The following is a 27,299-nucleotide window of genomic DNA, read 5'->3' on the forward strand; positions in this document are numbered from 1 at the left end:
GTACAAAATGAATGAAATTTGTCTAATTGCCCTAATAACCCGGATTTAGTATAGCCAAAAAGAGTTAAAATGTCAAAGCATTGAACTTTATGGGATAAAAATTATTCTCCTGAAGTTTAGAAGTATACCCCCCCCACCCATGGTATGTCTTTCAGAGTTACTGGAATGAAACGAGATCAAGAAGTTGAACATACTGTACAGAATGTTCTTCTTTAGCAGTATCTTAGGCAGGTAGTCTGATCTGCCTTGGTTTTATTCGCTCTATCTGGCAGATGTGGTTTTTCAGTGCTTTTCTTCTAATGTGCAGACTTCTACAAGCTCAACTGCAAAACAGAGGCTATAATTTATTAAGAAGTATCTTTCATAAAACTGTGTGAAAAGCAGGGAAATGACAGCTGTGAACCGGGAAGGAGGCAATCTGTAAAGGGACTTGGTAAAGCTGTGCTGTGTTGCTCTCTCTGGCCTAGTAAATGACCTTCTACAGCATGCCTCACCCTAATTCCTGTTGCTCCCTCTGTAAAGGGGAAAAAATGGTTACATATTAAGTGAGGTTGTTTAGGATACATGAATGACAAATGTTGCCTAAATGTGAGATGTGTGGAGGGTAGTACTCACTTCCTGAAATTACAGCCATGGTAACTCTAATGGTGTAATTGCTTTCATTTTAGAAACACCAGCTGTAAGATGATGCTTTTTGTTTTCTTCCATGATGTTCTGTTGTCTTTTGATAAGAGATTCAAGGACATTTATGAAGGTTTTTTTGTCTATATGTTCCTAATTGCAAAATGCTCTAATTACTCTTTTCTATGTTTAGTAAACTACTAATTTAATTATGTAGTTTAGCATATTGGAAAGGAGTTGAAAACAGGAAGCTTAAATGAAAATGTAGTAAGTGAACAGTAAAATTAAGTTCATCGTAGACATGCTCCCAGATGAGCAAGATTTCAAGGCTCTGAATTCTTCTATCAATTAACATTTATGTGTTCAGTGTGAAAAAAAGTTTTACAAAGGAAACTGGTATATATAATTTTAAGTGGGTTTTTTGGTTCAGAATGATTTAATTTATTATAATTAGTGCTATCTTCTAGTATCTAAGTTGCCTGACACAAAAAAGAGATGTCCTTTTTCTGATTAAGTTTAGTGTTTTTAAATACCCAGTGTTTACCTGAAATGTTTATGCAACTCATTGTCATTTCTGACTATACCAGTGGTCTGACACTCTACTATTATGACAATATTATTTATATTATTGATAAAAAAGATACATTGGTGCACAAAGTAAGTTCTAGTTACTTCTTGAACTGCTGTAATTTTATACAACAGTATATGATGCCCTAGGTTAATTACTTTTTATTTTTACAGGTCTACTGAAAAGTCTCTGATTAAGTTATGAGAGTTCTCTGATTAACCTGTTCTTAGTCAGTCTACTATGGAAGTTTAGGAACGTGTAGCAAATTGCCTCTTTTTGCTAATGGCTCTGAGCATTGACCTGAGTAGTTACTGCAGCTGAGTGGATGCACAGTAACTTGTAAAACTTGTGACTTTGAGTCTTCGTGTATATCGTTAAACTTACTGTGATTTTTGTATGTGTGGAGAGTCTTTAATGGTAGTTTTCTGTAACCCTCTTTTTCTACAATGATAGAAGCCAGTGTTGATGTGATCTTGTGTTTTGTTTTCTAACAACAATGTTGTTACTAATTGCCACTGCTGGACTGGTTTAAACCCAGTTTGCATAACTTTAGGCAAATAATATTTTTTTTAAAAAAAAGCTAACAGACCCCCAGACAAGCCTTTAAAGAAAGAGCACTTATTTTCAAGAATTTTCCCAGAAAAAGCACAAGCTTGTGCAACTTTCTCCTGGAAAAATAACACAGAAATATTCTGAAAAGGTGTAAGTAATGTCAAACAAGGGAGTAGAATGGATTTGCTCTAGAAAATTTTGATATAGCATCTTTAGTAATCTGAAGCTTTTAAAGGCAAATGCTAAAGAAACAGTAAACAGTTGTTCTCAGAACAGGTGGAAACACAGGACTTACATTATGAATAGAAGAGCAGGTAGAAAATAGAGCCAAGGAAGTTCAGTTGAAAATATACAGAAAATATGTCATTGCTGTTCAAAGTGTTAAATAATTAAAGCTTTTCCCTCAATGTGCAGATATGAACTATTTGCATCATAAACTTGAAAGATTGACTTTATTGATAATATTGACATCTTAATTACTATGATTTACCTTTCACCTCCTTTTAATGTCAGGTTGCTACAAACTCTGGATTTATTTGTGAGATTGTGAAAACATTTAGAGAAATGGTTTTAGGTTTTTTTATCATCAGGCTAACTTCTCACATATTCTGTGAAGTTAGGCACATAAGACTTGTACGTGTAGGTATTTAAATCTGACTGAATGCAGAGCTAATGTAATTAATGACAAACAACTTTAGTAAAGAGTGTAGAATGTTAGCTTTCACTGTGCTTCTGTGTTACCCATTGAAACCTGCTGTGGTGGGCCACCATCAAATTACATGCACACACCAACATAAAGTGCTACTTGAAAAATCTCGTTCCATCAATAGGATTTTTTTTTTCAAAATGTGTATCTAAGCAGCTGTTTAATAAAATAACTGTGTGAGATGACAATGCGGAATTCATGTCCAGTTTGAGATCCCAAGGAAAGTTGTATCACAGTATGCAAGCTAGTAGCAATAAGAAAACTTCCCACAAGTTTCACCCCAGTATTTTCAGCCAGTGGGGTAGGGGATGAAGAAAATATTTACAGGCTGCTGAAATCGCCAGAAAAAATACATGCGCTCTTGGTTACACTTCCTTTTATTCTTTACCTGTGCTTCTAGTGTTAGTGAAAGTTCTGTTTGCAGCTGTTCTCAGAACAATTACTCATTGCTCAATCTTTGCTCAGTACTGGCAGTGTTTTTATTTAATGATTTGGCAATAATTTTTTCTTATTTAAAAGCTTTGCCCAGGAAAAAGTATTAAACTATTTTTATTGTGCATTCCAAAAAAAGCCAAAACTCCAACCTTAAGTGAGGAAAGCTTTCAGTCAATTGGAACTTGGATGGTAATGCACATTGGTTCTGTAGTGTTAAATGTCACAGTACAGGATGCTATTTGTGTTGTTTCAAAGAGGAAAAAAAAGAAAATGAGTGGGTACTGTAGCCATATAACCAATTCTGGGATATAAACATAATGAAATTATTGGTAGTTAATAACAACATGAAGTATTTAGTAGTTCCATTGGTGAAATACTATTGAAGATGAAAATTTTAATAATTATTTAAACTGAGAAATGCAAGTACCATAATTGAAACCAGGATGAGTAGAGAGTAAAAATCGTTTCTTCTGTCCGCTAAGAGATTGTTAGTCCTTTACTTAACCATTGGTAATCAGTCTGTACTGATGTTTGCTATATTAGCTTTGGCATATAGCTATGCTACAGTAAAATAAGATAAATACAAAATTTTTAGTAATTTTATCAAGATGAGTTAATTTAATCTTGAGAGTTTTTAAATAAAGTTTTTACTTGAATATCAACTGAAGTTTAAAATTTATAGTCTTTATTCAGTAAAGATTAATAAAATAGTAGTTATTGCTTTAGGCCCTAAGGAGTCTCATTTGCTTGTTTGTGTATCTGCCTGTGTAAATAAAATTTTGGGAAATACTTGGCTGTGCAGCAGCTGCAGAATTTTATAGCTAGGATGGAAGAATTCACTTCTGAGAAAGAAAGCAGCAGTAGAAAAGCTTATTGAAACCAGTGTCCCTGAGCATTATCAGCAGCTTGTCCTTACAAACAGACCAACTATGCAGCTTAAATGTAAAAAACTATGGACGCTTTCAACCTGTCACATTGAACATTGGTATCTCACCAATATGTGTATGATTTCAATCAGGAAAATAAAATAGGCAGGTATTTGTTGTAAAGAAGAGTTATTCTAGTTCATTGCCCTTATTTTTTGCTCAGTTTTATAGTATCTTGTGTTTAGGCCTAGCTATTCAAGTTCTGAGAGGAGAAAAATAGAACACAATGCATTTGCAAGAGCCAGGGAATGTTGTCTTGTTAAGCTGCTCCCTTGGAAGGCTCTCTGAGTTTGTAATTAATAAGCTAAAGCAGCTTAGCTCAAACAATGTGTGAAACTCGGTGATCAGGTACTTTCTTTAATTGTTTGCTCCAATTCTACTGAGCTAAGACTTTTAGACTAAAGGATCCTCACTATGTATTATACAGGTGTAGGCCACACTGGCGGCTGCACCCAGAGGTTGAGATTAAATTATCCCTATTAATGTGAAAGAGAGAAGGCACTATTCCCATTGAACTTACACGTAGTTATGACTGTGTGCAACAAATATAAATGCCTTCAGATCATTAGATCATGTCTCTCACACAGCCTTGGTTTACAGCTGAGAGATGAGCTTTCAAGCAGATTACAGGCTAAAATTTCCACTAGGGCAGAGGGGAAGAGGATGACGAAGGTCTTTTGCTCAGTACTTGGAGCCAAAAATTTTGTGCATCTTGCATGGCTTTGAAGTAGTGAAAGACTGTGACAGGACTGTCAGCTGGATGTATAGTTTGTCTTTTGAAGGGAGGAAGAGATGGTATTATCTGTTTGCTGGAGCCTATTACTACTTCATTTATTAAAAGCAAATGAAAATAAGTCAGTTAAATGTTTTAAATAAAAAGAGCCAGTAAGCAACCTTTTGTGATTGATGAAGGTCAGGTAACATGTCTTCTGCCTGCTTTTGATAGTAGAGGGCTTTCAAAAGGTATTCTGGAATCTGTTCGAGCCTTTGCAGTTGTTTGGGGTTTTTTTTAGTTTGCTTTGTTCAAAAATGTATTCTGGAATCTGTGCAAGCCTTTGCAGTTTGGTTTTTTTTTTTTTGTTTGCTTTTTTTTCCCTCAGGTGACCTCAATTACTGCCGTGAAAAATAGATATCAATCAGGGATGGCAGGGAAAGAAGGGAGGGAACAGGGAACCTTATAATTTGCCTTCCTAAGAACAATATTAATGTATTAGTAAAGAAAGGATAGAAGTTAGTGGTGGTAAGTCAGGAATTGTGAGACACCTCATTTTTGCTAATTAATGATCTCATTGAGGATGCTAGCTATTCATCCTTTCATACACAGTACTAAAACATAATTGTTTCTCCTTGGATGATTACAAATGGAAAACTGTTTGTCATCTTTTTTAATTCAGCTTAATTAAAAATACGGCTTAATCAGCCTCAAGAAGAAAATCTGTATATATGTCAATAAATTGTGATAATAGTTTACTAGAGCATAGCAAATACTGTCCCTGAAAGCCTGCTGGAATAAAATGCTTCATAGAATTTGATGCTGCTTGTTCACGCTGATGTATTTATTTCTTCTTCACTAGGAACTGATGGCCAGTAATAAGAAACCTAAATCCATTCAGTTTCCTTGCCCCTTCTTAAGTTATAAACTCTCCCCTTTTCATATTTAGGAATATGGATTGGATGAGTATTTAAATCTTGTTACTGTTTGCTACTTCAAACATTTTACCTTCTTTCTCTCCACAACACTTTTTGTCAGAATACAACACTTTATCTTGGTTACCAACCTGTGGAATGTTTTTATAAGGATGAGAAATTCCTGGTAAACATATGGTTGCCCTCATTGTGCCAGCCCTCACTATTGTCTTAAATTCATTTCTTTAACTGATGTGGTTCAAGTAGTGCCAGACTCTTTTCCTTAAAAGATAAAATTATCTGTGGTTGACTTTTATTACTGTGTGAGGCTTGTGCTGGGCGTTGGTACGTTTCAAGACTCCATTTACAAAGCAGATGACTCACTGTCAGTTTCATCTTATTCTGTATTAGTGGATTCCACTTAATTTGCTTTCAAATGACAGGTTCATTGTAAAAAATTTGATTATCTGGCAAAAAGCTTTTCAGACTGTGAAGTACAGAATGTTTCCTTTGTGTGTGTATAGTTATTGTGATTTATCTTTAATTATACTGTAGTTATGATTTCAGGTTGATCTTGTCTCTTAGTGAGTTTAAGTCAAGCATATTATTTCCTTTTAAAGAGGACTGTTGCTTTGATCTTTCAGTCAAATATTTTAGAATATCTTGGAGTATATGAAGATAATATTCTGTTATCAAACTGAGAAATCAACAATCCTTCCTCCCGCCACCCTCAATCCATAACTGGATTTCTGAAAATTTTAAATGCTCTGAATAACAAAAAATGAGTGGTGGAAACTTATTTTAAGTAGCTCAATAAAAGATTCATGCACTGCCATTTGGTTCCTTTAAAACGAGAGAAGTGTGCTAAATGCCTGACATTCAGATCTTGAAGTCTGGATTGGTCTGAGGAAATAACATTAGAACTGGGTCGCCAGATGTTAACATGTTTTATTAGAAATGAGGAGGAGACTAATCTGCTTCTGCATTCTCAGAATAGATTGAAAACATGCTATTCAGCCAAAAATAGATAAAACTGAAAAACAATTCTTTGAGCTAAAATCCCAGTATTACTTTTTAATGGACAGAGTATTTTGTGGAGCTGTTTTGTTATGCGTCTTGCTGAAGCTTTAATTGACCACATCCAGACAATTATCTATCTTTCCTCCTCTGGGCCTTGATTAAAGCTTACTAGAAGAACTTTGAGAGGAAAAATTCATGCAGGATTGTGATAATCAAGTATCTGGGTTGTGTGTTTGAGAGTCTGGAGCAAATTATTTCACCTGAATTATGGGATATAATCTTCAGGGACTTCCTTGAATGACCTGGTTGACTGGGATATAAAGGGGTTTTTATTTGTAGGAACTGTCATTCTCTAGATTTCTAAAGTAGAGAGATGGAGTGTAGCGGGTTATTTTTTCTTAAATGTCACCATTGTTAATCTTGATGTTGTTTCTCTTCTGTTTGAGAGCTTTTTGATATTTTCAGTTAGGTTTCTAATTAGAGAGTAATGTGCAGTGAGTTCCAGGAATACTTAAACTGCTTAAAATATGTTGGGTGGGGTTTTCTTTCTGTAGAGTAGTTTAGTTTGAAAAGCATAACTATCTATCCAGTGTTTAGAACTTCATATTCTGTATTTGAGGCACTTTTCAGTAAGAAACCTGTGAATGGAAGAAACCGAAATACTGAAAACAGAGTTGTTAGTGGTCTTATGCTCTCAGGCTAGTAGCTTGTACTAGCAGTCAAGCAACAGCTTTGCTTATGAATCAACATGGTGGTGTTACACAACACTGTCATTACAGCCTGTTATCAGCTCCTGTTCTGGGACAAGATTGCTATTTGTCTCTGTACAGTGACTGTCTCCTGCATGTAGAAACTTCTCCAAAACAGAAAGGATGTTTTTTGTGAAACGTTTTATAACTTGAATGGGGGAGGAGGTGGCAGGCTGTGGTTCATAAGCAAAATGTAAATTCTTTGCCAGGACTTTATCGTATTACTGGCAGTGTTTTGGTGTTTTTGGATGTAGAAGAGAGTTTTGGTAGTTATGGAAGAAATGTTAGTTCTCCTTAGGGTGCAGCAGCTTTACCAATATAAAATAGAAGAGTGGAGCCCCTGTGGGATTAATGTTTAACTTCTAACTATTTATGAGTTAATTTTCTTCCTCTTTGATCTCTGAGTCAGATTAAGATTTGAGTTTACAGTGTCCAGGAAGGCTTAGCCTTGGAAGACTATTCCTTTCTTGCATTTGTAGTTTCTTGCAACAAAGAGAAGGGAATGTGAATGCATAGGAATAGAAGGTTTGTAGCACAATTCAAGTGCAGATGTTTTGGTCCTGCATGCTTCCTAGTCTGTGAAGTTGTGTTCTGTCTTTGTTTCTTCATATCATAATGATACTGCCTTATTGGACATGGCTAGTTGAGTTTCTACCAATCCAGGTGAAAAGGCCACCACATTTCAGTTATATTGCCCATCACATCTTGTTTTAATGGTGAAATAAGGTGTGGCAATGGAACATATCCTCCAACAGAAGTGAAAGGAAGCTGTTGGCCCATTTTCCACTTTTTGCTCTGCTTGTAGGTTTCTGCCTCTCTGATATTTTTGCTTTTTTCCCTAGGTGTTTGCTACCAAATTCTTATCACTTCCCTTAATATATCATGTCTTTTGCAGAATCTGCTTTGGGTTTAATCAACTCAGCTTTTCTCCTTGTTACTTTATTTCTCTGTAAAAAGGAAAATCACTGTTGTTTGTAGGTAAAGTATTTGACTATGACAGCTCATCATTTAGTTTACTCTTTTAAGATATTGCTGATTGAAGACATTGCACATTTCATGCTGCATTTCTTGAAACACCAAAAAGTGAAGTATTCAAGAATTGCAATTTAATTTTCTTTTTATCATTTACCTTTTCAGAGTTTGTAATTTCAACTCATAGGAGATAATAAGCCAGGAGTATGGGCACACATTCAAACTTGATTGGGTTAAGGTGTTAATATTTTACTGCTAATCAACAGAGCCAGTACACCACTGTATCTATGCTTTGCCTGCTCCAGTTATGAAGATTAAGACATTACCTGAAGCAACACTCACTGGTTGGCCTAGGTGCTCTCAGCTCTATGTACATAATTAGTACTAGGTAGTGACCCCCCTAACTTGACTGTACATGGATTTTTGTTTGCCCATAGCTCTGTTAAACTTTAACTCTCTGTGCTCCACTTTACCAAGGGAGGGGCAAAGCTGTTGGAAGAGTTCTGACAATGGGCTTAGAACTGAAAATAGACTCCTGATACGGTGATACTCCTTTTGAAAGGTATTGAGAAAGGTAATTTTCACATGCCTACAAGAGCTAGGTAAGTTTCCATGGTGGGTAAGGGAAATACCTTTGCATTACTTCATTGTGAGGGATTGTGGTTAAAGTCTGTTGTCCTCTCTGTCCATGGGTGTCCCTTGTTTGTGGTAGAATCAGAAAAAAGATCCCTGGCAATGTGATGGTGATGATGCCATATATGCTTTAGGAATATAGGTTATTGGCATTTGAGGTAACTAACAGGGACATGACCAGTGAAATAATTTTGTATCTGTTAATAAGCATTTATGTGCTATAACATCCAGCTCAGTGGTACACAGTGACCAAACTACCTGTTTCTTGGGTTGATTCTGAAATACTCTAACTGAAAACCTCTAAACTCCTGTACCATATTGCTGCCTTCTCTCCCTTTTCACATGTTGCACCTTTTACATGCTTTTGCCCTGCCTGCTTCTTTATGTGATTCACCAGGAATCAACACAAGTGAGAATTCAGCTGTGGCATTTGAGATGTTACCTCCCCAGTTCCAGAGGTGACCAAGTAAGATGTGTGCCAGTTTGGAGAAAGAAGAGTGTGTATTTTTGCTAGAAGCCATTGACTTCAGACATATATTTAACTGGAACCATGACAGACAGTGAGTGCTGTCTGTCAGGATAGAAATGATTGAGGTGGTTGTGAGCTGTCTGGGGAGCTGTCAGGAATTTTACTCCACTGGCACCAGTTAATTTTCTGTTCTTTTTTCCATATGCTTTAAGAAGTCTTAAAAGTTTGATACCCTAGAAAATCTGTGGAGGATAATTGAAGGAGTTGCACAAATCCTGTTTGACAGAAATAACAACAGAATACAAACCATTGCTATGTCAGTCATGTCTCAAGTACTTGAATAAACTTCTTTTGAAAGTGATGCTTGGATCAGTGTTAAGCTGTGTTCCTTGATTTCATCCCTGATTCACCCTTTCCTGTTGAGATAGGTGAATAAGTAATCTTGGTTTCAGGAAAGACTTCCACCTTTTTGAAAATACTTCTATAAGCTACTGGTGACATCACTTCTCTTTGCCTTTTGCAGGTGATTATTCCTTTAGTTGAAAGATTGTGCTGTTAACCAGTCTTGGGTTTCTGATAGTCTTACTCTGCTGTTCTATTTCCCTCTAGATAGTGAATGTTTTTATCAATTTGATACATTTTAGTTCTGGTTTGCTTTAAAGTTGTATTAAAAAATGTTTAAGCATAAGATTCTCTCTCAAAAATAAGGAAAAGATCAAAGTTAGATTGCCTGTGCATCCCTCATGTATTCCCCTATAAGTTTGCAGCATGTTTTCTTTCAGTCCCTTTCAATAGAAAGTGGACAAGCAGGAAAGGTGCTTCTATATGAAATCTTTTGATGGATTAGCAGAAGCATTGAAAAAGTGTCTTATGAGAAGGACAGTAAAGCAAGCACAGCTCCCAGGAGCGTATCATGTATGGAAAACATCCATTTGGGGGTTATTCTAGGCATGAACAGCTGCACTAGCTTGTATGTTGACTTGAAGGAGCTGGTTGAGGGGCTGAAAGCAACTTGACTGTGTGATTAAAAAATGGTATTCCTGATCCATGGTAAGGAAAAAGCCAAAATCAGTTGTGGTATTGACTTAAGTTATGCATGTCTTAATATAGCTGGAGTGTTGAAGGGCTACTGGTTTTTAGAAAAAAAAATACTAATATATGGTATCAAGTTGTCTCAATATGGAAAACAACAAGAGTAATAGTAAAAGTCAATATGGCAACATGAGGACCTGTTCAGTGACATAAAGATTGAGGAGGCTTTGTACAGGACAGAAAAATGAAACTAAGTAATTACTGTTAAAGGGACAAGCATATACGAGTGAAATCTACTCACGATTCATTGTTTTAAATCGGTATATTTGAAAAGCGTTAAAAGATGTTTTTATAAATCATTAGAAAGATGAGAGAAAGGATGAGCTTGTAAACAGGAAAGGAAAGCAAAGCAAAGAATAGGTGACACAAATACTTGAATTGATGACAAATCATGCCAAACAAAAAGGGCAGGTTCAATATCTTTATTTAGCTATGTAGGTTGGATTGCTTTTTTAAAGTGTTTAAGCAACTGAATCTGAGATTTTTGACAATTCTTTTGAGTGAGTTTCCAGATGATAAATATTATTTTTGTTTTTCTACTATCATGTGAAAGGTTGACTTTTGGAAATCACTGGACCAAATAGTGTCTGATACCTATAGCACACATTAGACAATTAGCAGAGACAATTAGCCAGATGATTTAGGAAAAGAAATCACATTCAATTAACATGATTTCCTGCTCTTACTGGGCTGTAGCTGTTGTGAAAGAGGAGCAGTAGCTGTATTTTGACTGTGCAAAATTTTTCCACACATTTTAGTATGACATTTGAATAAGCACACAAGAAAAATGTGGTATCAATCATGTGGACTCTATTTTTTCTGAAACTATAAAGACCACAAGTTATCAAAGTTGTAGTTGGCTGTTTAGACTGGGTGTCCGACTGAGAAGGGGTGTTTGGTTCTGCCAGAGTGAACCTGCCGAAGGGTATTTTGAGGGCAGTCTGCATTGCCTTGAAAGTGTTTGGTTGAGATTGGGAAAGGTGAGATGCAAGTTGAAATAAATTAAAGAACTCTTTTGTGTTCATGAAGCCTAAGAGAAGTAAGTTGACGATAATTTATTCAATCCACCTAGATCTCTTACTGTAAAGAAAACTCTTCCAGTTATAGAAGCAAGAGATAAAGTGATGTGAAAAAATGGTAAAGGCTTTTAACATAACTTCCTTATGTTTGGAAGATGGAGAGGTATCTTTAAGTCCTAAATTTGTAACATTCTACAAATGAGAGTTAAAATTGTCTGAAAAGTGTTACTCTGTTACATTTTGTCCTGCTATGTGTATAGTTGCTAATTTTCTAGAATGTTTATGAAAACAAAAACAATAATTCTGTCAAATATAAGAAAGGCTTTTCCACTGGTGAAACCGTTCCTTTTCAAATGTTCAATTTGAGGAATGTGCAGTTGCAGTGTGCCTTTTGTAGCTATTGTGTATGGACTTGATATACCAGAGTCACATTTTTTTTAAAGTACATTCAAATCTTGAAGCTAAGAATGTGTGTTTAGACTGTGTTACTGTAAGAAAATTAATGTCCTTTGTATCCTTTTTGGTCAGCAAATCCTATTCAACACTGAAGAGAAATTAATTTCAAGTTTTTAAATTTAAACTTTAGATATTTTCTGTATTACTGTGGTAACGAGGAACTCGGCTTCCTAATTAAACTATATGAATCTAGTCTTTAAGGGCTTTGTTTAAGAACTTTTTTTTTAAACTAGATCAGTCTTCTGATAATCCAGTTTCTGTATTAATGAGACACAACTGGAGACAAATTATTGTATGAAAGAGAGGAAGAAAAAAATAGTCCTTCATAATATCTGTGGAAAGTATCTTCAAGTTTTCTGAATCTCTCTAGCTACATATTGCATTGTCTGTGCAAGTGTGGAGCCAGCAGCTGGAGGAAAGTGGTTCTTCCCCTCCCTCTGGTACTTGACCACATCTGGAGTGCTGTGTTTAGGGAGCCGCAGTACAGGACAGACATTGGGGTACTGGGGTGCATCCAGCAGATGACAGGCAGGATGGCTGGGGCTCAACTGCATGGCCTCCAAGGAGACTGGGTTTCTGCAGCTATAAGAAGAGAAGGCAAATGAGAGGTCTTGCTGATGCCTACAACAACATAATAGAACGATATCAAGGGAAAACAGAGCCACCGTGGGAAGACAAAGGGCAATAGGTACAAATTGGAACATAAGGTATGTCAATAAGATACAAAAGAAACATTTTATACCGTGGGTAATGAAACACTGGAATGCATTGACCAGAGAAGTTGATTTAAAGATTATTTTCTAAATATTACTTAGTCTCTCTCTTAAAATGTTTTTTTTGCTGTTTGAATGAATTCTGGTTAGTAGGCTATTTGTGCCATCTACAGTTTTGTTCCAGTTGCTGTTGAGTACTCTCATGTTCTGGAAAAGGTCTGTAGGCAGCTCTTTGTTATTCTGTACAGAAATAATTGAGTTGATGTTTGATACAAAAACCCCAAATTCTGAAAATGTCTGGTGAAAGCCTGTTAAAGATACCCAGCTATGTTCGTCAGATTAGGATCGATTAACTTGTATGGTGTGGTTAATGGAATAGTAGAATGTTTTGAAATACAGAGTATGTTTTATTATTCCAGCTGGGAGAAAAAAACCCCAACAAATAATGGACTTAAACCATATCTTAAATGTGTGTTAGTTAATCCAATAGAAGTAACTATCTTCATGTATAGACTGCCTTACTTCTATCTGTAGTGGCAAGACTAATACTTAAAAAATCTTTAGGAGCATTTTTTCCACTTGAACTGTTTAACACTTTCAGAATTCCTGTCATTGAGGCGTGGCGAAATCCAGGAATTTATTACAAGATTCTTCTTTTGTTCTTAAATATCAAGGCAAATTATCCAGATAGTCAGTATAGCTGGAGCTAAGAAAAATGAAGACGTTCTCTGCCATTTCTAATAGCAGTTGTTCTGTCCTGATTGTCTGCAGTTCTAGGGTGAGAGCCTCTTTATTTGGGAGGGAGCTGAGATACATAAAATCTGTCAAGGTGTAGTGTAACGGAGATGATGTAATACAGGTTCTTTAGGCAGACATAGGATTAGAGTGGTTACAGTAAGGCAGAAGGAAATAATGCCTTTTGCTGAAACTTGGTTTTGTTTGGGACAGTGCTCTGAATCAAGAACAAATCCAGAAGAAGTGTGTGTTTCTTCACCTCTGCATCCCTTCCAGTGTGGAGCTGTGTCTAGGAACTTACCATTAATCAGAATTGCGCTGGAGTTCCCTATGCTTACTAGATAATCACAGTCAGGGTTTTTTGTGGATTCCCTTATTTCAATGTGATACATTTATTTGCTGTAAATTGTTTTCATTATAACACTGACAGTGTTACAGTCTTACTTTTCTGGGTTATTGAGTTTCTGTAACTTAATAGATAACACATTCATTTTCTACTGAACATGCTCTTTTCAGCTTTATAAGGGAATGGCATAGATTTTTTTTTTATTATTATTGATATTTCCACTGAGAGCTGCAAATAGAGGTCAGATGGAACTGATTATAGAATGGTTTGGATTTGAAAAGATCATCTCATTCCAACCCCCCTGGATGTGACTGTCCAACCAATTCTTTATCCACTGAGCAGTCGAGCCATTGAATCCGTCTCTCTCCAACTTAGAGTGAAGGATGTTGTGGGGGACCAAGCCAAAGACTTACCAGAAGTCCAGATAAATGACATCTGTAGCCCTTCCCTTGTCCACTGATGTAGTCACTCCATTGTAGAAGGTCACTAGGTTGGTCAGGCAGGACTTGTCCTTGGTGAAGCTATGATGGCTGTCCTGAATCACTTCTCTGTCCTGCATGTGCCTTGGTACAGCTTCTTGGAGGATGTGTCCCATGAACTTCCCAGGCACAGAGGTAAGGCTGACAGGTCTCAGTGTCCTCCTTTTTACCCTTTTTCCAGTCAGCTGGGACTTCACCTGACTGCCATGACTTTTCAAACATGAAGAGTGGCTTGGCAACTAAATCCACCAATTCCCCTCAGGACTCTGGAATGCAGCTCATTGGGTCCCAGAGACTTCTTTATATTCAAGTTCCTCAGGTGGTCGTGAACCTGACCTTTATTTACAGTGGGAGGGACTTCGTTCCCTCCTGCTGTCCCTCCACTTAAGTGGTGTGGGAAGAGAGGTTGCTGTTGAAGACTGAGGCAAAAAAAAAAGCTGTTGAGTACTGTAGCCTTCTCCTCATCAGTTTTTTTCAGTTGTCCAGGATTTTTTATTGGTGGGAGGGGTTATACCTTTTTTGGCTTTCGTTTCCTGGCTTATGTTGGTACTTGTTTGAATTGGCTAACAGGGAAGTAATAACTTCTTTTTTGTCTTTAAAAATATGATTTGTTTGATGTGACACTTTTGACCCAAAGTGTAAATATTACCTCCTGCTATTTCTCTGGGATACATTTTTTGAATTTTGTTTTGAATTGCAAATGATGAGAAGTAGTATGTTGCCTGTATGTGTTATTTATGCTGAATGGACAGGCCCTTATGCCAGTGTCAGCAAATGTTTTAGGATCAGAGGAACAGAGCACTGTTGTGGTGGTACTCTGTTGAGTGGTACTCTGTTGTTCAAGTATACATTTTATTTTTTTTTCCTTTTGGTACTGGCTTTTTTTTTTTAGAAAGGACCATAAACATAGTATGTGAGAACCAAAAACTTGTGAAACAGAGGATATTTTTGCACTAGTGAGATGGATAAAAGAATGACTGAGTCTGTGTTAGACTGAAAAGATGGTTCCTGGAGAAAGGGCCAAAGGTGCAAACTTGAAATTAGATAATATTTTAAGTGTTGGTTATTTGAAATTTTTTTTTTAGGACACAGAACAGACAAAATTTTCTCTCTTCAAATTACAGACACTGATAGCTTAATGTTGCTGATTGTAATTAACTTCTAAGATGGGTTTTAGGCTCCTTTTTATAAAGACAAAGTTGTATAGTTGGTCTACATGTATAAGTAAATGGATCTACTGAATTATTTGCTGTTCTTTTATACATATGTTCTTTGCTATTTTTTAACCAATGTTTCCAAATCTCTTCTTCAGGGGAATTTGAATTTCCACTGTCATATAAGGTTCTCATCTCTGAACTTTTAAAATATTACTCTGCATGACAAAGCATACGCAGGTTGATTGCCATTGATGTTTATTTGGTGGTGGTCTGGGAGAGTGCCAGAAAGAGAATTGACTTCAAAACATCTCTGTCATTCAAATTAAGGATTTATAAAATGGTTTTGTAACTTTTCTCCTTTGCATTCTAATTCATAATAGTGGTGTTAGAAATACTGTTGGTGTTTTCTTAATCTGGGCAGAAAGAAAAAGGTGAACACTAGGATTCTAACCTGTTTTTCAATGCGTGAGCAATGTATATAGCTTATGAAAATGCTAAAATTGGGTTTTCAGTTTGTTTATATTATATCTCGGTGCAAGGTAGGGACTTTGAATATAGAAGCCCAAGGAAGTTTTCAGGGCTACTTGATAGAGACAGAAAGTTATTTCACTATTTTCAGAATGTAAACTGTGAATGTATAAGGGCCTTTTCTTTGAGCTGGGTGGTTGAATTTATTGTTGTTTGATTTCAAAGATATTTGATGAGATACTGAATCATTCCTGTGTTGACAAATCAACACTTTATTTTTCCTTGGGGATTTTTTTAAAGTTCTACTAAGCATTGGAAAACAGTTACGAGTGTGTGGTAAACCAGTATTTTAAAAAATTGGATATTGAATGGAAATGAAATACTAAATCCCCAAACCATATATTTTTATTCCTTTGGAGTATAAGATCATTTTGACCAGTAGTGTGGTTGAAGTGAACTTGTAGCTGGTAAACCTTAAAATTGTTGGCAGGAAGAAGGACAGTAGAAATGAGAAAGCCTTGAACTTTTTGTCATCTAGATGGCTTGGAAATGACAAAACGTATTGTGTAACTGTTTATATGGAGGAAATAGACTCTGAGAGCAGTGCCAATGACAGCACTTCACAGAGGTTGCATTTCCCTTGCCCGATAGATTGTAAGAAACAGTTCTGGTAGGTCTTATATAAACAGCTGGTTGCAGTTACCAGTTGATCTCTGTCAAAATAGGCAAGAATTACCTGAGCTGCTGGGATAACACTTTAATAAGTGCTATGACTCTATAGGTTCTAAGATGCAGTTAGTGTAAAGTTTTTAGTTTGTGTTGTGCAATCCACGTAGTCTTGTTTTAGTTTTCTGTTCTGTCCTCTGGGATGACTTAGAACAAGGCAAAGACTTGCACAGATGCCAAATGGAAATGTCTTAGATTACTAAGAGGAGGAAGTTGTGCTGTTAAAGTCTTGTAGATATAATTGTAAATCTGATGCTGTTGTGTAAATATGAAATGTTTGCTGCTAGGGCTAGAGCTCTCATAGGTATCTTTGTAATGTGACAAAATCATTTATGCCTCCATGTAGCTTGTAATGCAACAGCTCTTCCCTTTGCAGTGTTGCAAATGTAAGTGCCATTGCATTTTACCCAAAAAGTAAGTTTAAAGCCTGTAATTTATTTTGCCTGTGTCTTTTCAGTTAAATTTTTAGGAGGGGAGTCATCATTTTCTTTCACCTTTCAATTTCACTTTGTTTTTAAATTGTCAGATAAAACTCCTTTTAGCTTTCAAAAATTGATGAAATGTACTTAAGTGTGCATGTTTATTGTTGAACTTTATTTAGTATTTCAAATATTCCATACAATTTCTTTATAGAAACGATTACAAAAAGAACTATTGGCATTTCAAAATGATCCACCTCCAGGAATGACTCTAGATGAAAAGAGTGTACAAAATTCAATTACACAGTAAGTACATATATTATTTATTTCTGCTATCATGCTGAAAAGACTAAGTAACAAGAAGGCATCACCTTCACACTTCCACCACTTACTTCAAGTAACATTGCGAATTTTGGCTTTTAGTCCAGGCAATGAAACATTGTTCTGCTTAATGAGCATATTGCAGTAATGTGTTGGACACTTTCAGCAGCAGGATAGTGAATTTATTAAATTTTTATTAGGCATTTTACTATCTAACAAACTGTCAATTGGTAAAAGCTTCTGCATGTTTTAGAATAAAATAATTTAACAGACTTTCATACCTACTAACCTCTGACACCCTTCTAGATTTATTGAAATAATGGAGTAGCTGTTTTAGGGTTCTGTGATATTTGAATAGAATATATGTCATAGCTGTTAATTTCCATTATCTTTCTCTAAAGCAAGTGGAGAAACCTTAAAAAGCAAAGTTGTCCAGGTACACATGTTGGCATTTCTTTCCTTGCCTTGGCTTTTTCTGTGATTCATAAAACAGGAAGTGAAACATGATAAAATATTCTATGTGTTGAAATGGACAGGGGCTGTTCTTGGTATTAATCCTTTTTTTAATTGACTGAAATTCAAAAGATTCAGACTGTGTTGACATTTTTGTCTCATAATTTTCTTAATTTAATTTTAGAGAAATGTTAAAAATTTAGCACATGTAAACATCGATGAGAGTATGACCTCAGGCTGTCTGTTCTGGGCTATGTTATTGGTTGATGGATGTAGTGGTTTGGTTCAAAATACTCATTACTCAGCTTAAACATGGAGCTGAATTCTGATATTTTCACATCTGCATTTTGAGTGGTGGCACTCAGACCATGTTACGTGAGGATTTTCTGAGCCTCATATATACAGAGTTAAACACTCACTGCTTTTTAAATGATGCTGGCCTTTGTGATACTTCATGCAGATGAATATGACTAAAATTGAAATAGCAGTTTCCAGTTTTCTGCAAAAATGGGTTAATTTAATATTGCAAGTAGTATTCGCTTATTTCAACAAAAACTGTTAAATCAAAGTTTAGAGCAGATGGAAAAGGATACCTCTGTTTCCAGATTACTAGCCCATTATAATTTCTGCCCTGTACAATTTTTATACCACTCAATACCTTGCATAGAAAAACTTCCTATTTACTGTCATGCTAGACTTTGAAATTGTCATTGTTTTAGAAGCTTCCTGTCACAAGTAAAAAGATATTTTTTTCTCTTTGAGGGTTTTTGGTGTCACGTAGCATGTTTTGAGATCATTAATCAAATTCACAGTTTGAACTGGTTGCATTAAAAATTTGTGTAGCAATACTTGCTTGGGTTTTAAAGATGTTGAATAAAATAGTTGGATCCCGTGATATAACTGGGTCATTTAAAATGTTGAGCAATCTTTTATTTTAAATATACAAGGATTAGAAATTTGAGAAGGCTAAACTGTAAAGCACACAGGAAATATGGGTTCTAGTGATTCCGTGACCATAAAAGGAGCAATGTCCAGGCAAAGTTACTTTCTACTTAGTAAAGTAAACTATTTTAAAAACTTGGAAGTGGAAGTTCTGGATCACAAGAACCAATAAATCTAAAGAATATTGGTGCACTGCGTGTATAAATGTAAAGGCAGAAGGCATAAGAAGAGATAAGTGGTCTGGAGTGCAGATAGATTAAGTTGAAGGCATCTTCACAAAGTTAAAATATGAAACATACTTTATCAGCCTTCACTGTACAGCCATCACTGTGCTGGTGTTGAAGATGCATTCCTCTTGAAGGGTGTGAGAGCTAGCAGGTCATTAAACATGCAGTTTTTCTCAAAAAAGCCAAAAACCAAAACAAACAAAACCAACAGAACCAGCTAAAAAACCCCCAAAGAGTGATGGAGGGGAGAATAAAAAATGTGTGTGGCTTAAATAGAGAGGGAGAGTATATATGACAGGAGGATGGAGTGGTGGGGAGTAGGATCATCAGAGTTGCCAGCTGGAGATAGCGACTTTTCTGAGTACCCTGCTGTTCTGCAGAATCTCAGTGGCCTTTCTTGAGTTGATGTAAACCTTATCTGAATATTTCTGTAGTCTCTTTACCTTATCGTGTTGTTTAGATTTGTAAAACTCAATCAAAGGTGAAAAACCAAAAATGGGAGTGATGCTGCAAAGGATGGTATTAAGTGGTCAGCAGTTGAACTCCAAAATTGTAGAAGTTAGATAGCAGAGTGTTACTATACATGTTGAACAATAGCAAAGCATCTGATTTTAGGTGTATTAAAAAAACCACAACACAAACCAAACAACAGTAACATGCCCACATACAATACCACCACCCTTTTCCTCAACAACTCCACCTGTCAGTTATTTTAATGTTATTATGATGGAAAACAAAGAAGCAGAGGAAAAAGAATACTGATATGTTGAGGTGTTATCTTCATTACAAATTCAAATTATCCTTTTTTTTGTTTTGTTTGTATTTGCTGGGACTTTTAAAGTTTTACACTATTAACTTTTCTAGTTTTGATTCCATTATCTGCCAGATACCATTTGATTTCTGAGTTTTTTCCAGATGTAAGTACAAGATGAGCTTTGCCCTTTCCCCTTGGATACAGATTTCATTTTAATAAACTGTATTGATGTTTTCCTTGACAGAAAAGTAAAACAACACAAAAGAGAATGTGTGCTAGTTTGTTTCCTTCCAAACTTGTTTTCAAGCAGGTTTTTTATTTCAGCTTCGTTGTCTCACATTAACAGCCATTTCTTGGGAACTGACAGGTCTGTGTGTGGTTCAAGTCATAATTACATTTATAGTTTGCATCGCTGTGTCAGTGCCTGTATGCAAAACACCAAGCTTTTTTTTTTTTTTTTTCAAATACAGGCTTGATGTATTGCCCACGTTGGTGAAAGTTTTCAAGCAGGTTTTTTATTTCAGTTTCGTTGTCTCACATTAACAGCCATTTCTTGGGAACTGACAGGTCTGTGTGTGGTTCAAGTCATAATTACATTTATAGTTTGCATCGCTGTGTCAGTGCCTGTATGCAAAACACCAAGCTTTTTTTTTTTTTTTTTCAAATACAGGCTTGATGTATTGCCCACGTTGGTGATTGTTACAGTGTTAGAAGAGAAGTTAGATGGTCTGGCTGTGATTGATACTTGATTTGATAAATCCTGTGCTCCAGGAGTAGAAGTATTAATTTGTCAGTCCACAATGCTAACAGCTTTTTCCCCTATTCCTTAGGTGGATTGTAGACATGGAAGGTGCTCCAGGAACACTCTATGAAGGGGAGAAATTTCAGCTTTTATTTAAGTTTAGTAGTCGGTATCCTTTTGATTCACCTCAGGTAACTGCTACCTTCTTTCTCTCTTATTGGTGCCCTCAGGTGACAGCTGTATGACATGTGCTGAGTATTTTGTCATCCACATAGTGATCCACATGTGAGCTTCACTTACTTTAATTTGTACTAAACACATTGTGCAGATGCCTTTTCTTTAAAAATGATTCTCCAATGAAGTATGGGGCTCTGATGTCTGCTTGTACTGATGACAGTGTAAACTGGAGGCTTCTTTGATTTAATATTCATGTCCTATGAAACACAGGGTAAAGTAGGAAGATCCTCTTTACTGGGATGTAGGAGCCAAGTAAACAACAAACTGTTGCTTCATTCCTTCTTACTTTCAACATTTTTTTTTTCCTGTTTGATTTTTAAGACTCTTGCATCTTCTCTGCTGCCATTGTTAATACAGCTGAAGCAATACTGTGCTTCTGGTAGGGATTCTCATAGATACATGACATGTTTGAGAGGCCTGCAAATAGTGTTGTAACTGAGCTATGAGGTACTGTGTTGGTTTCATGACAACCTAGAGAGCTGAAGGGACAGCAGCACTTAGGGACTGCAGAATGTGCTGTATACATCCACTCCTCCATTACCTGAGGGAAATGTTTCAAAATATAAGAGTAGTGGTCAGCTGTCACCCGTGCTTTTCTGAAAAAGGAAGGAGAAAAGCAAGAGTGCCTTAATTCTTGTCCTGTCTGTTTCGGCATAGACTTCTAGAAGTGATCTCTGCAACTTCAGTCATTGGTATTAAAACTGAAGCACAGAGCTGTGAGAGACACTTAAGCCATAAAAATTAACATATTTTTAGGTACCATGATAAACACTAGGATGCTGACTTTCAGTCTTTTAAAGAACAAACTGGCCACCTGTACTTTGCACCTCATCATGTTTACAAGGTACTACTTCTAGGTCCACAAGAGAGTAGCCAGTTTAATTGGGTTCCAAGTTGTTTGTCTTCATTACCCAACCTATGTGTGGCTCTGTGCAATTTATTGTTAAGAAACAAATTGGATCCACTCATCTACACTGATTTTTATCACAGAAAACAATTGAAAATTTATGTACTGGATACTTGATTGTTTTAGATGGCTAGAATTTCAGTTTTTCAAACATTGCTGTGCAGTAGGGTCATCCTGTACTACAAACTTCTTGGTCATAATTACGTCTCCTGCCAATCTATTTACTGCAAATTGACAGTTTTCACTTCTGCTGCTTTAATCATGTGGTTGTTTCCTGCCTTGAGATGTATGTTGTCTGTCATAGTGTGCATGCTTTTACTTACCTAGTCTGCCTAGTTCAGGTTTTCATGTAAAAATAGGATATTAGTTACAAGTGAAATACATTACAGGATTATGAAGGTAAACCCTTCAATGCTTCAGCAATACCAGTTTAAAGACCTATGAAAGATCATTCTGCATCCAGTTTCTCTTATGCCTTAGAAACCTGTCTGCCATTTTGCAGATGAATTAAGCTCTCTAATTTCAGCTTCCTATATGATGAAGGTGTTGCTTCTTGTCATCAGTGATGAGGTGGGTGTGTTGCGTACATGTTTACATATTTATATGCATACCTAGGTAGCTTAAGAAACACTTAAGAAACTGCTGGCTATTATAGTTATGAGTGGTAGAGATTTATGTTTTTATTGCATAAAAGGAGTTGGAAAAGGACTTCAGGAGTATAATACTGATATGAAGATTTCACTTTTACTCTCTTTCTGTTGGTCCTGAACCAATGATATGTTTGACAAAAACTTGATGTAAGAGCAGTAGTTGTCAAAATTGCTTTTCTAGCCTTTTTTCGACAGTGATAGTATCTTTCAATAGAGAGGAGTTAAGGTTCTAAATGCTTTTCTTCCATATTCACCTATGTCAAAAGTTTTTCCATTTGAGTAATGTTTTAAAAATATTTCCTATTTGGTACCTTACTTTGGTTTCACAAGTCCTTTATTTATAGTTAATAAGATTGATGCATTTTAATTTTTTTCTTCATGCTGGAACCTGTATGAGTTGTCCAGAATATAATTTCTGTTATGTCCAGGATTATAGAAATACTCATTTGTGAATCTTGTGCTTCTTGGTGTATTGTGGCTTATAAAATGATTAAAATCCAGTGTTTTGGCTAGACAACTGTATTCCTTAGGACATGGAACACTGAGGCTGCAAGATACTGAACTGTCTTTACATTGTTACCTTTGCATTTTTCTATGCTGTATAAATATTAATAGAAAATCCCCTATATTTAACCATTTATTTAACTCCAAACCTCACTAGTTATTTAGGCTTCCATTGTTTATTTTACATTTCACTTAATAGTTTCCAAAAGTGAATTAACCCAACGTGGTAAAGTGTTACTTAGTGTAAGCAAAAATGGCAGACCTGCTTCTTAAATAAGATTGTATTTTTTTTCCCCAAACCACTACAGTTTTATTTAAAACGTGGACTATAAATTAGTTATTTTTGTTCTTTTTTTTAGGTCATGTTTACTGGAGACAATATCCCTGTTCATCCTCATGTTTATAGCAATGGTCATATCTGTTTATCCATTCTAACAGAAGACTGGTCTCCAGCCCTCTCAGTGCAATCTGTTTGTCTTAGCATTATTAGCATGCTTTCCAGCTGCAAAGAAAAGGTATGGGCTTTTTAAGCACTGTTGAAGTAGAATAAGTAAAAGTTAGTAATTTTCTACTTTACAAAGTGAAATTTTCATTTCTCAAATTCTAAAATAGGCAAATCTACCTACATTTCTATTACTGAGAAAATACTAAGCTAGAACTGCAAAATAAACAGTGCAGTAAGTACTTTGCCACTGTTTTCATGGTAACCTGCTTATATATCATTATTGGAAAAAAGTAGGGGATGGAACCCTTCCAGCTGCACTAACTGTGAAGTTCAATCATGCTTTAGGACTATTCTTTGTAAAATTATCCTTCCTCTAAAGGCAGTGCAGAATGACTTGTGAAATGTCTTTAGTGCAGATGTTTCTAAGACTTTGCATCTGTACAGTTTCAGTGAATTTGATAATTTTAATTTCGGGGAAGTAAATGGTGCTGAGCTGCTTTTGTGGCACTCATACCTTAGACCTTTTTGTAAAGAGATTGCCCTTTCACTTTTGACCATTTCTTTTGCAGAAGAAATGTCTGTGGAAGTTAGATGTGTTCAGAGCTTGTCCATATGTGCTATCCAAACATGCCTATTTATTTTGCATCCTGATCAGTCCTAGTCATATATGTAGTCAAAAAACCACCCCAAAAATGGCTTTGTATTGTATTCTATCCTATGAGTTTTGTATAATGATGGCAATTATGAAGAAAACTCTAAAATGTGAAGTATTGATCAGATATAGATATTTAAATTCGTTTGTTCACCCACTCTAAGCTGAGCCTTAGAATGGGAATTGGATGTAATACGTCAGAATTAGATTCCAAACTGCAAAAGAATTTAATTTTGGGGGGTTTTTTGAACAACAGCTGTTCCTTGTGGGTTGGTTTCTTTTGTTCGTTTGTTGGGTTTTTTTCCCTTTTTTTCATTTTTTTTCCTCCCCTTATTTATCACCAAACTGATATTTTTTACTAATTTTTTTCTTGGAGTATCTCTAGTAAGAATTTGTTACCTGGATCTTTAAGAGACTTTTCTTGAAAAAAATGCCTGTTACCTCATTTTCACTGCATTCACATGGTAACCTTTCATAAGCTTATTAAATAGCTCATGTTTTACAATATGAGGATTGTTTGATTATTTGTAGGTCTTTTCTTCTGTTGCAGAGGCGACCTCCAGATAACTCATTTTATGTAAGAACATGTAACAAGAATCCAAAGAAAACAAAGTGGTGGTATCATGGTAAGTATCTAACTAGGACCAGAAATTTTTAACTTCTTTTCAGGATGAAGACAATTAAAATATAGGGAAGTAGGATAAATGTGTTCAAAGCATTAAGCTATTTTTTTTTTTTAATTCAAAAAGTTATTTAAATCCTGTTTCTGAGATACTCTGCTGGGACATTTTTTTCTACATCACATTTGAGTAATTCTTGGTGGAAATGTAAACATGTTTTAAATTGTAGGATTGACTTTGAATGAAGTTCTTGTAAACTGTATCAATCCATGACAAGTTTAAATTTTGGGATCGGGGAAAGTCCGTTATGAAACTAGGTTTTGCTTTAAACCATTTTTTTTTTGTTATGGTTATTAACACTTAAAACTTTCATGGTATTTGTAAACAGCTATGTGTTTTGATAATTTCCTTACTCTTAATCAGAATTTCCAGTATGGGACAGTTGACTGACTTTAAAGGCTACTAAGAATTAATACTCAATAATACAGTAATAAGATTCTCCATGGACACAATAACAAAGAAAAAAAACATATTGAAATTGCTAGTGTCTGCAGTGCTAGTGTTGTGTTGGGGTACTTGTTTCTTTGTTTGCTTTTGGTTTGAGGCTTGCTTTGCTTTTTTTTTGTGCTTTTTTCTTTTCTTTGTGTTCTCTGTCTTGCTTTACACTGTGTGGTTTCTTCCTTCTGCCTCAGCATTTGTCATCCTCTACCCAGAGCTGCAGTTGGCTATATGTGCTTGTCTTATCCACTCCATTGGTGAGGAAAGAGAGAAGTAGGGGGTAGAGATGGGCCGTGCTTTGTTTCTCTCTTCTCGTTAGCACTGCTTTCCTTGCTTTCCCTAGGAAAATTCTGTACAAACAGTAGTTATTGGAAGCGCAAGTACTTTGGGAAGGGATATGTTAGAGCAGGTAATACTGTATGCTAGTGTAGTGCAGGAGAGTTGATTCCATCACTGCCTCTCAGTGAAGGTTCCACCATAAGACATCCTCTATTTTTCATGGCTTCCCCACTCAGGATATGTTCTGTCCTTGAAGTGAAATGAGAGCAAGTATTTTGAGGCAGTGAGAGTTCATGACTGGAGAGGCAAATGCCAAAGTCTTCACCCATAAAATTCTTAAGGTTCTTAAAAGCCCATGGATGGCTTAACAAGAAAAACTTGATAGTTTCATAGTACTTGCTGAGGCCCATGGGATTCTGACATATGGTAATGTAACAGAATGAAACTCTGTTTCTCATAATACAGTAATAGTATCTCCAAAACAAGGTGCCTTCAGGTACAGTAAGAAAAGTGCTGTATGTCACAAGATTAAGATGCATTTAAGAGACTTGGGACCATCACATGGTTGCTTTTAAAATTGACTCCAAGAATAATAATCACATTGCATACAAGGATGGATTTTTCATCCTCACCAGATTATTCAGCAGTCACCTTCTCTTCTCTCTCTGTTTTCATGCTCTTGTAATGTGTTTGGTAGTTCTCCATTTCTAGTTTTGGTTTCTCTTAAATGGCAGTTTTGGGAGAGTTTTTGTTAACTTTCTATTTTCACTTGCTAATTGTTTTTAAAGATAAACGGTAAAGTTCCATTTATTGGCTTTATCTTGTGATTAAAATATGTTCTGTCTAGTTTTAATTTGCACTAGTCTCATTTTGATTTAAAACAGAAATCTAAATGGAGAACAGTCTGCAGATACTACTTTTATTTCTTAATCATGAAATACAATTTGTGTTAAACAGGCAAAACAGCAACTTAGTATGAAAAGAAATCTGAGTTACTGATTTTGAAGGTTGCTGTATTATTATGACTCAAAACCATCAAGGTGCTTACGGTTCGCTGAATGAGTATTTTAGTTACTATGAAGTAACTGTGCAAGGGGTTTTTTTCTGGAAGTCAGAAAACCTTACCCCTCCTCAAATTCAGAGCAACCAAAAAAACCAACCTGAGGCAAGAGAAAGAAAGTTCATTTAAATAACTCATACTGTCTTGCTTCTTGATTTAAAGTTCATTGGGCTCCCCACTGCTTTAAATTCTTACATTAAAAAATAAAACATACCTTATGTGCACTGGACAAAAATTGCATAAACGATAGAGTGTTTTCCCTTTCCAGTTTTGTGTGTGTGTCATTTCCTTCTCTTCTCAGTTAATTTTGTTTCTCCTCTGTGGACGCAGAACAAGATTGCCAAGGCAAGATTTTTAAATTGTCAGTGTTTTCTAAACAGGTTTAAAGAAATGGTACATTACAGTAAAAGGAAGTGTGGAAAAAATGCTTCTGTTATGTTTATTTTCTGCTCATGCCTCAACTCAAGTGTCAAATATCTAATCTTGTGGTTGAACCACTTTTGGCTGGGTAAATGAGGGAAGAAAAAACAATCCCACCCAGGAAAGAAAACCAGCTGTCCAAGGGTAACTACTGTGTGAAATTAAATGCCAGTGCTAATATGACAACCTGTGGAGGGAGATGCAGAGTGGTTCTGCCACTTCTGCTGCCAGCTGCCTATTGGACTGATTTAGCTTTAATGTGACATTGGAGCTCTGTGTTTTGAAGACATAGGAAGAAGTCTGTCATATGTAATAATACATGCATTTGAAGGAAAATATTTTTTTCCGGTATGTGCCTGGAATTTATTTGCCTGGGAGCAAAATAGTCCATGGCTGGGAGCTGATGTAAAGCAAACCCATATGAGCACAGATTTATAAAGTGGCACTTTGAGACATATTCTGACATGTGTCTGCATTTAACTTAATACAGAGTTTTTAATCTCTCATATAATCCCTGCATCCCTGCCCCAACACAGCAGTTTATTCCACAAGCAGAGTTATGGAGGTTTCTTTACTACAAAATGATGTCCTCATAAGCCCTGTTTTAAAGCTCCTGATCTTTGATAACTGAAAATATTTCTAGATTGTCTGCCTTATCCAATGTCTGTTTCAACTGTGCATTTTCTTTCCTGCTGTGTTGG

General features: G+C 35.9%; 1 protein-coding gene across 3 annotated transcripts in view; it reads left to right on the top strand.

Annotated features, from left to right (window-relative positions):
* Window positions 1-27,299, top strand: part of UBE2W (ubiquitin conjugating enzyme E2 W (putative)) — a 43,361-nt gene that overhangs the window by 923 nt on the left and 15,139 nt on the right. For 2 of the 3 annotated variants that reach the window (XM_008631368.2, XM_017731216.1), the window contains exons 2-5: window positions 17,102-17,193; window positions 20,415-20,517; window positions 22,984-23,139; window positions 24,272-24,347. In XM_008631368.2, the coding sequence (XP_008629590.1) occupies window positions 17,102-17,193; window positions 20,415-20,517; window positions 22,984-23,139; window positions 24,272-24,347 (427 nt within the window). Of the gene's footprint in view, window positions 1-14,207; window positions 14,253-17,101; window positions 17,194-20,414; window positions 20,518-22,983; window positions 23,140-24,271; window positions 24,348-27,299 lie in introns of those variants that run through there. The other variant, XM_008631369.2, reaches the window with a different exon arrangement.

Source organism: Corvus brachyrhynchos, unplaced genomic scaffold (genome assembly GCF_000691975.1).
Source record: "Corvus brachyrhynchos isolate BGI_N302 unplaced genomic scaffold, ASM69197v1 scaffold633, whole genome shotgun sequence".
Classification (NCBI taxonomy): Eukaryota; Metazoa; Chordata; class Aves; order Passeriformes; family Corvidae; genus Corvus; species Corvus brachyrhynchos.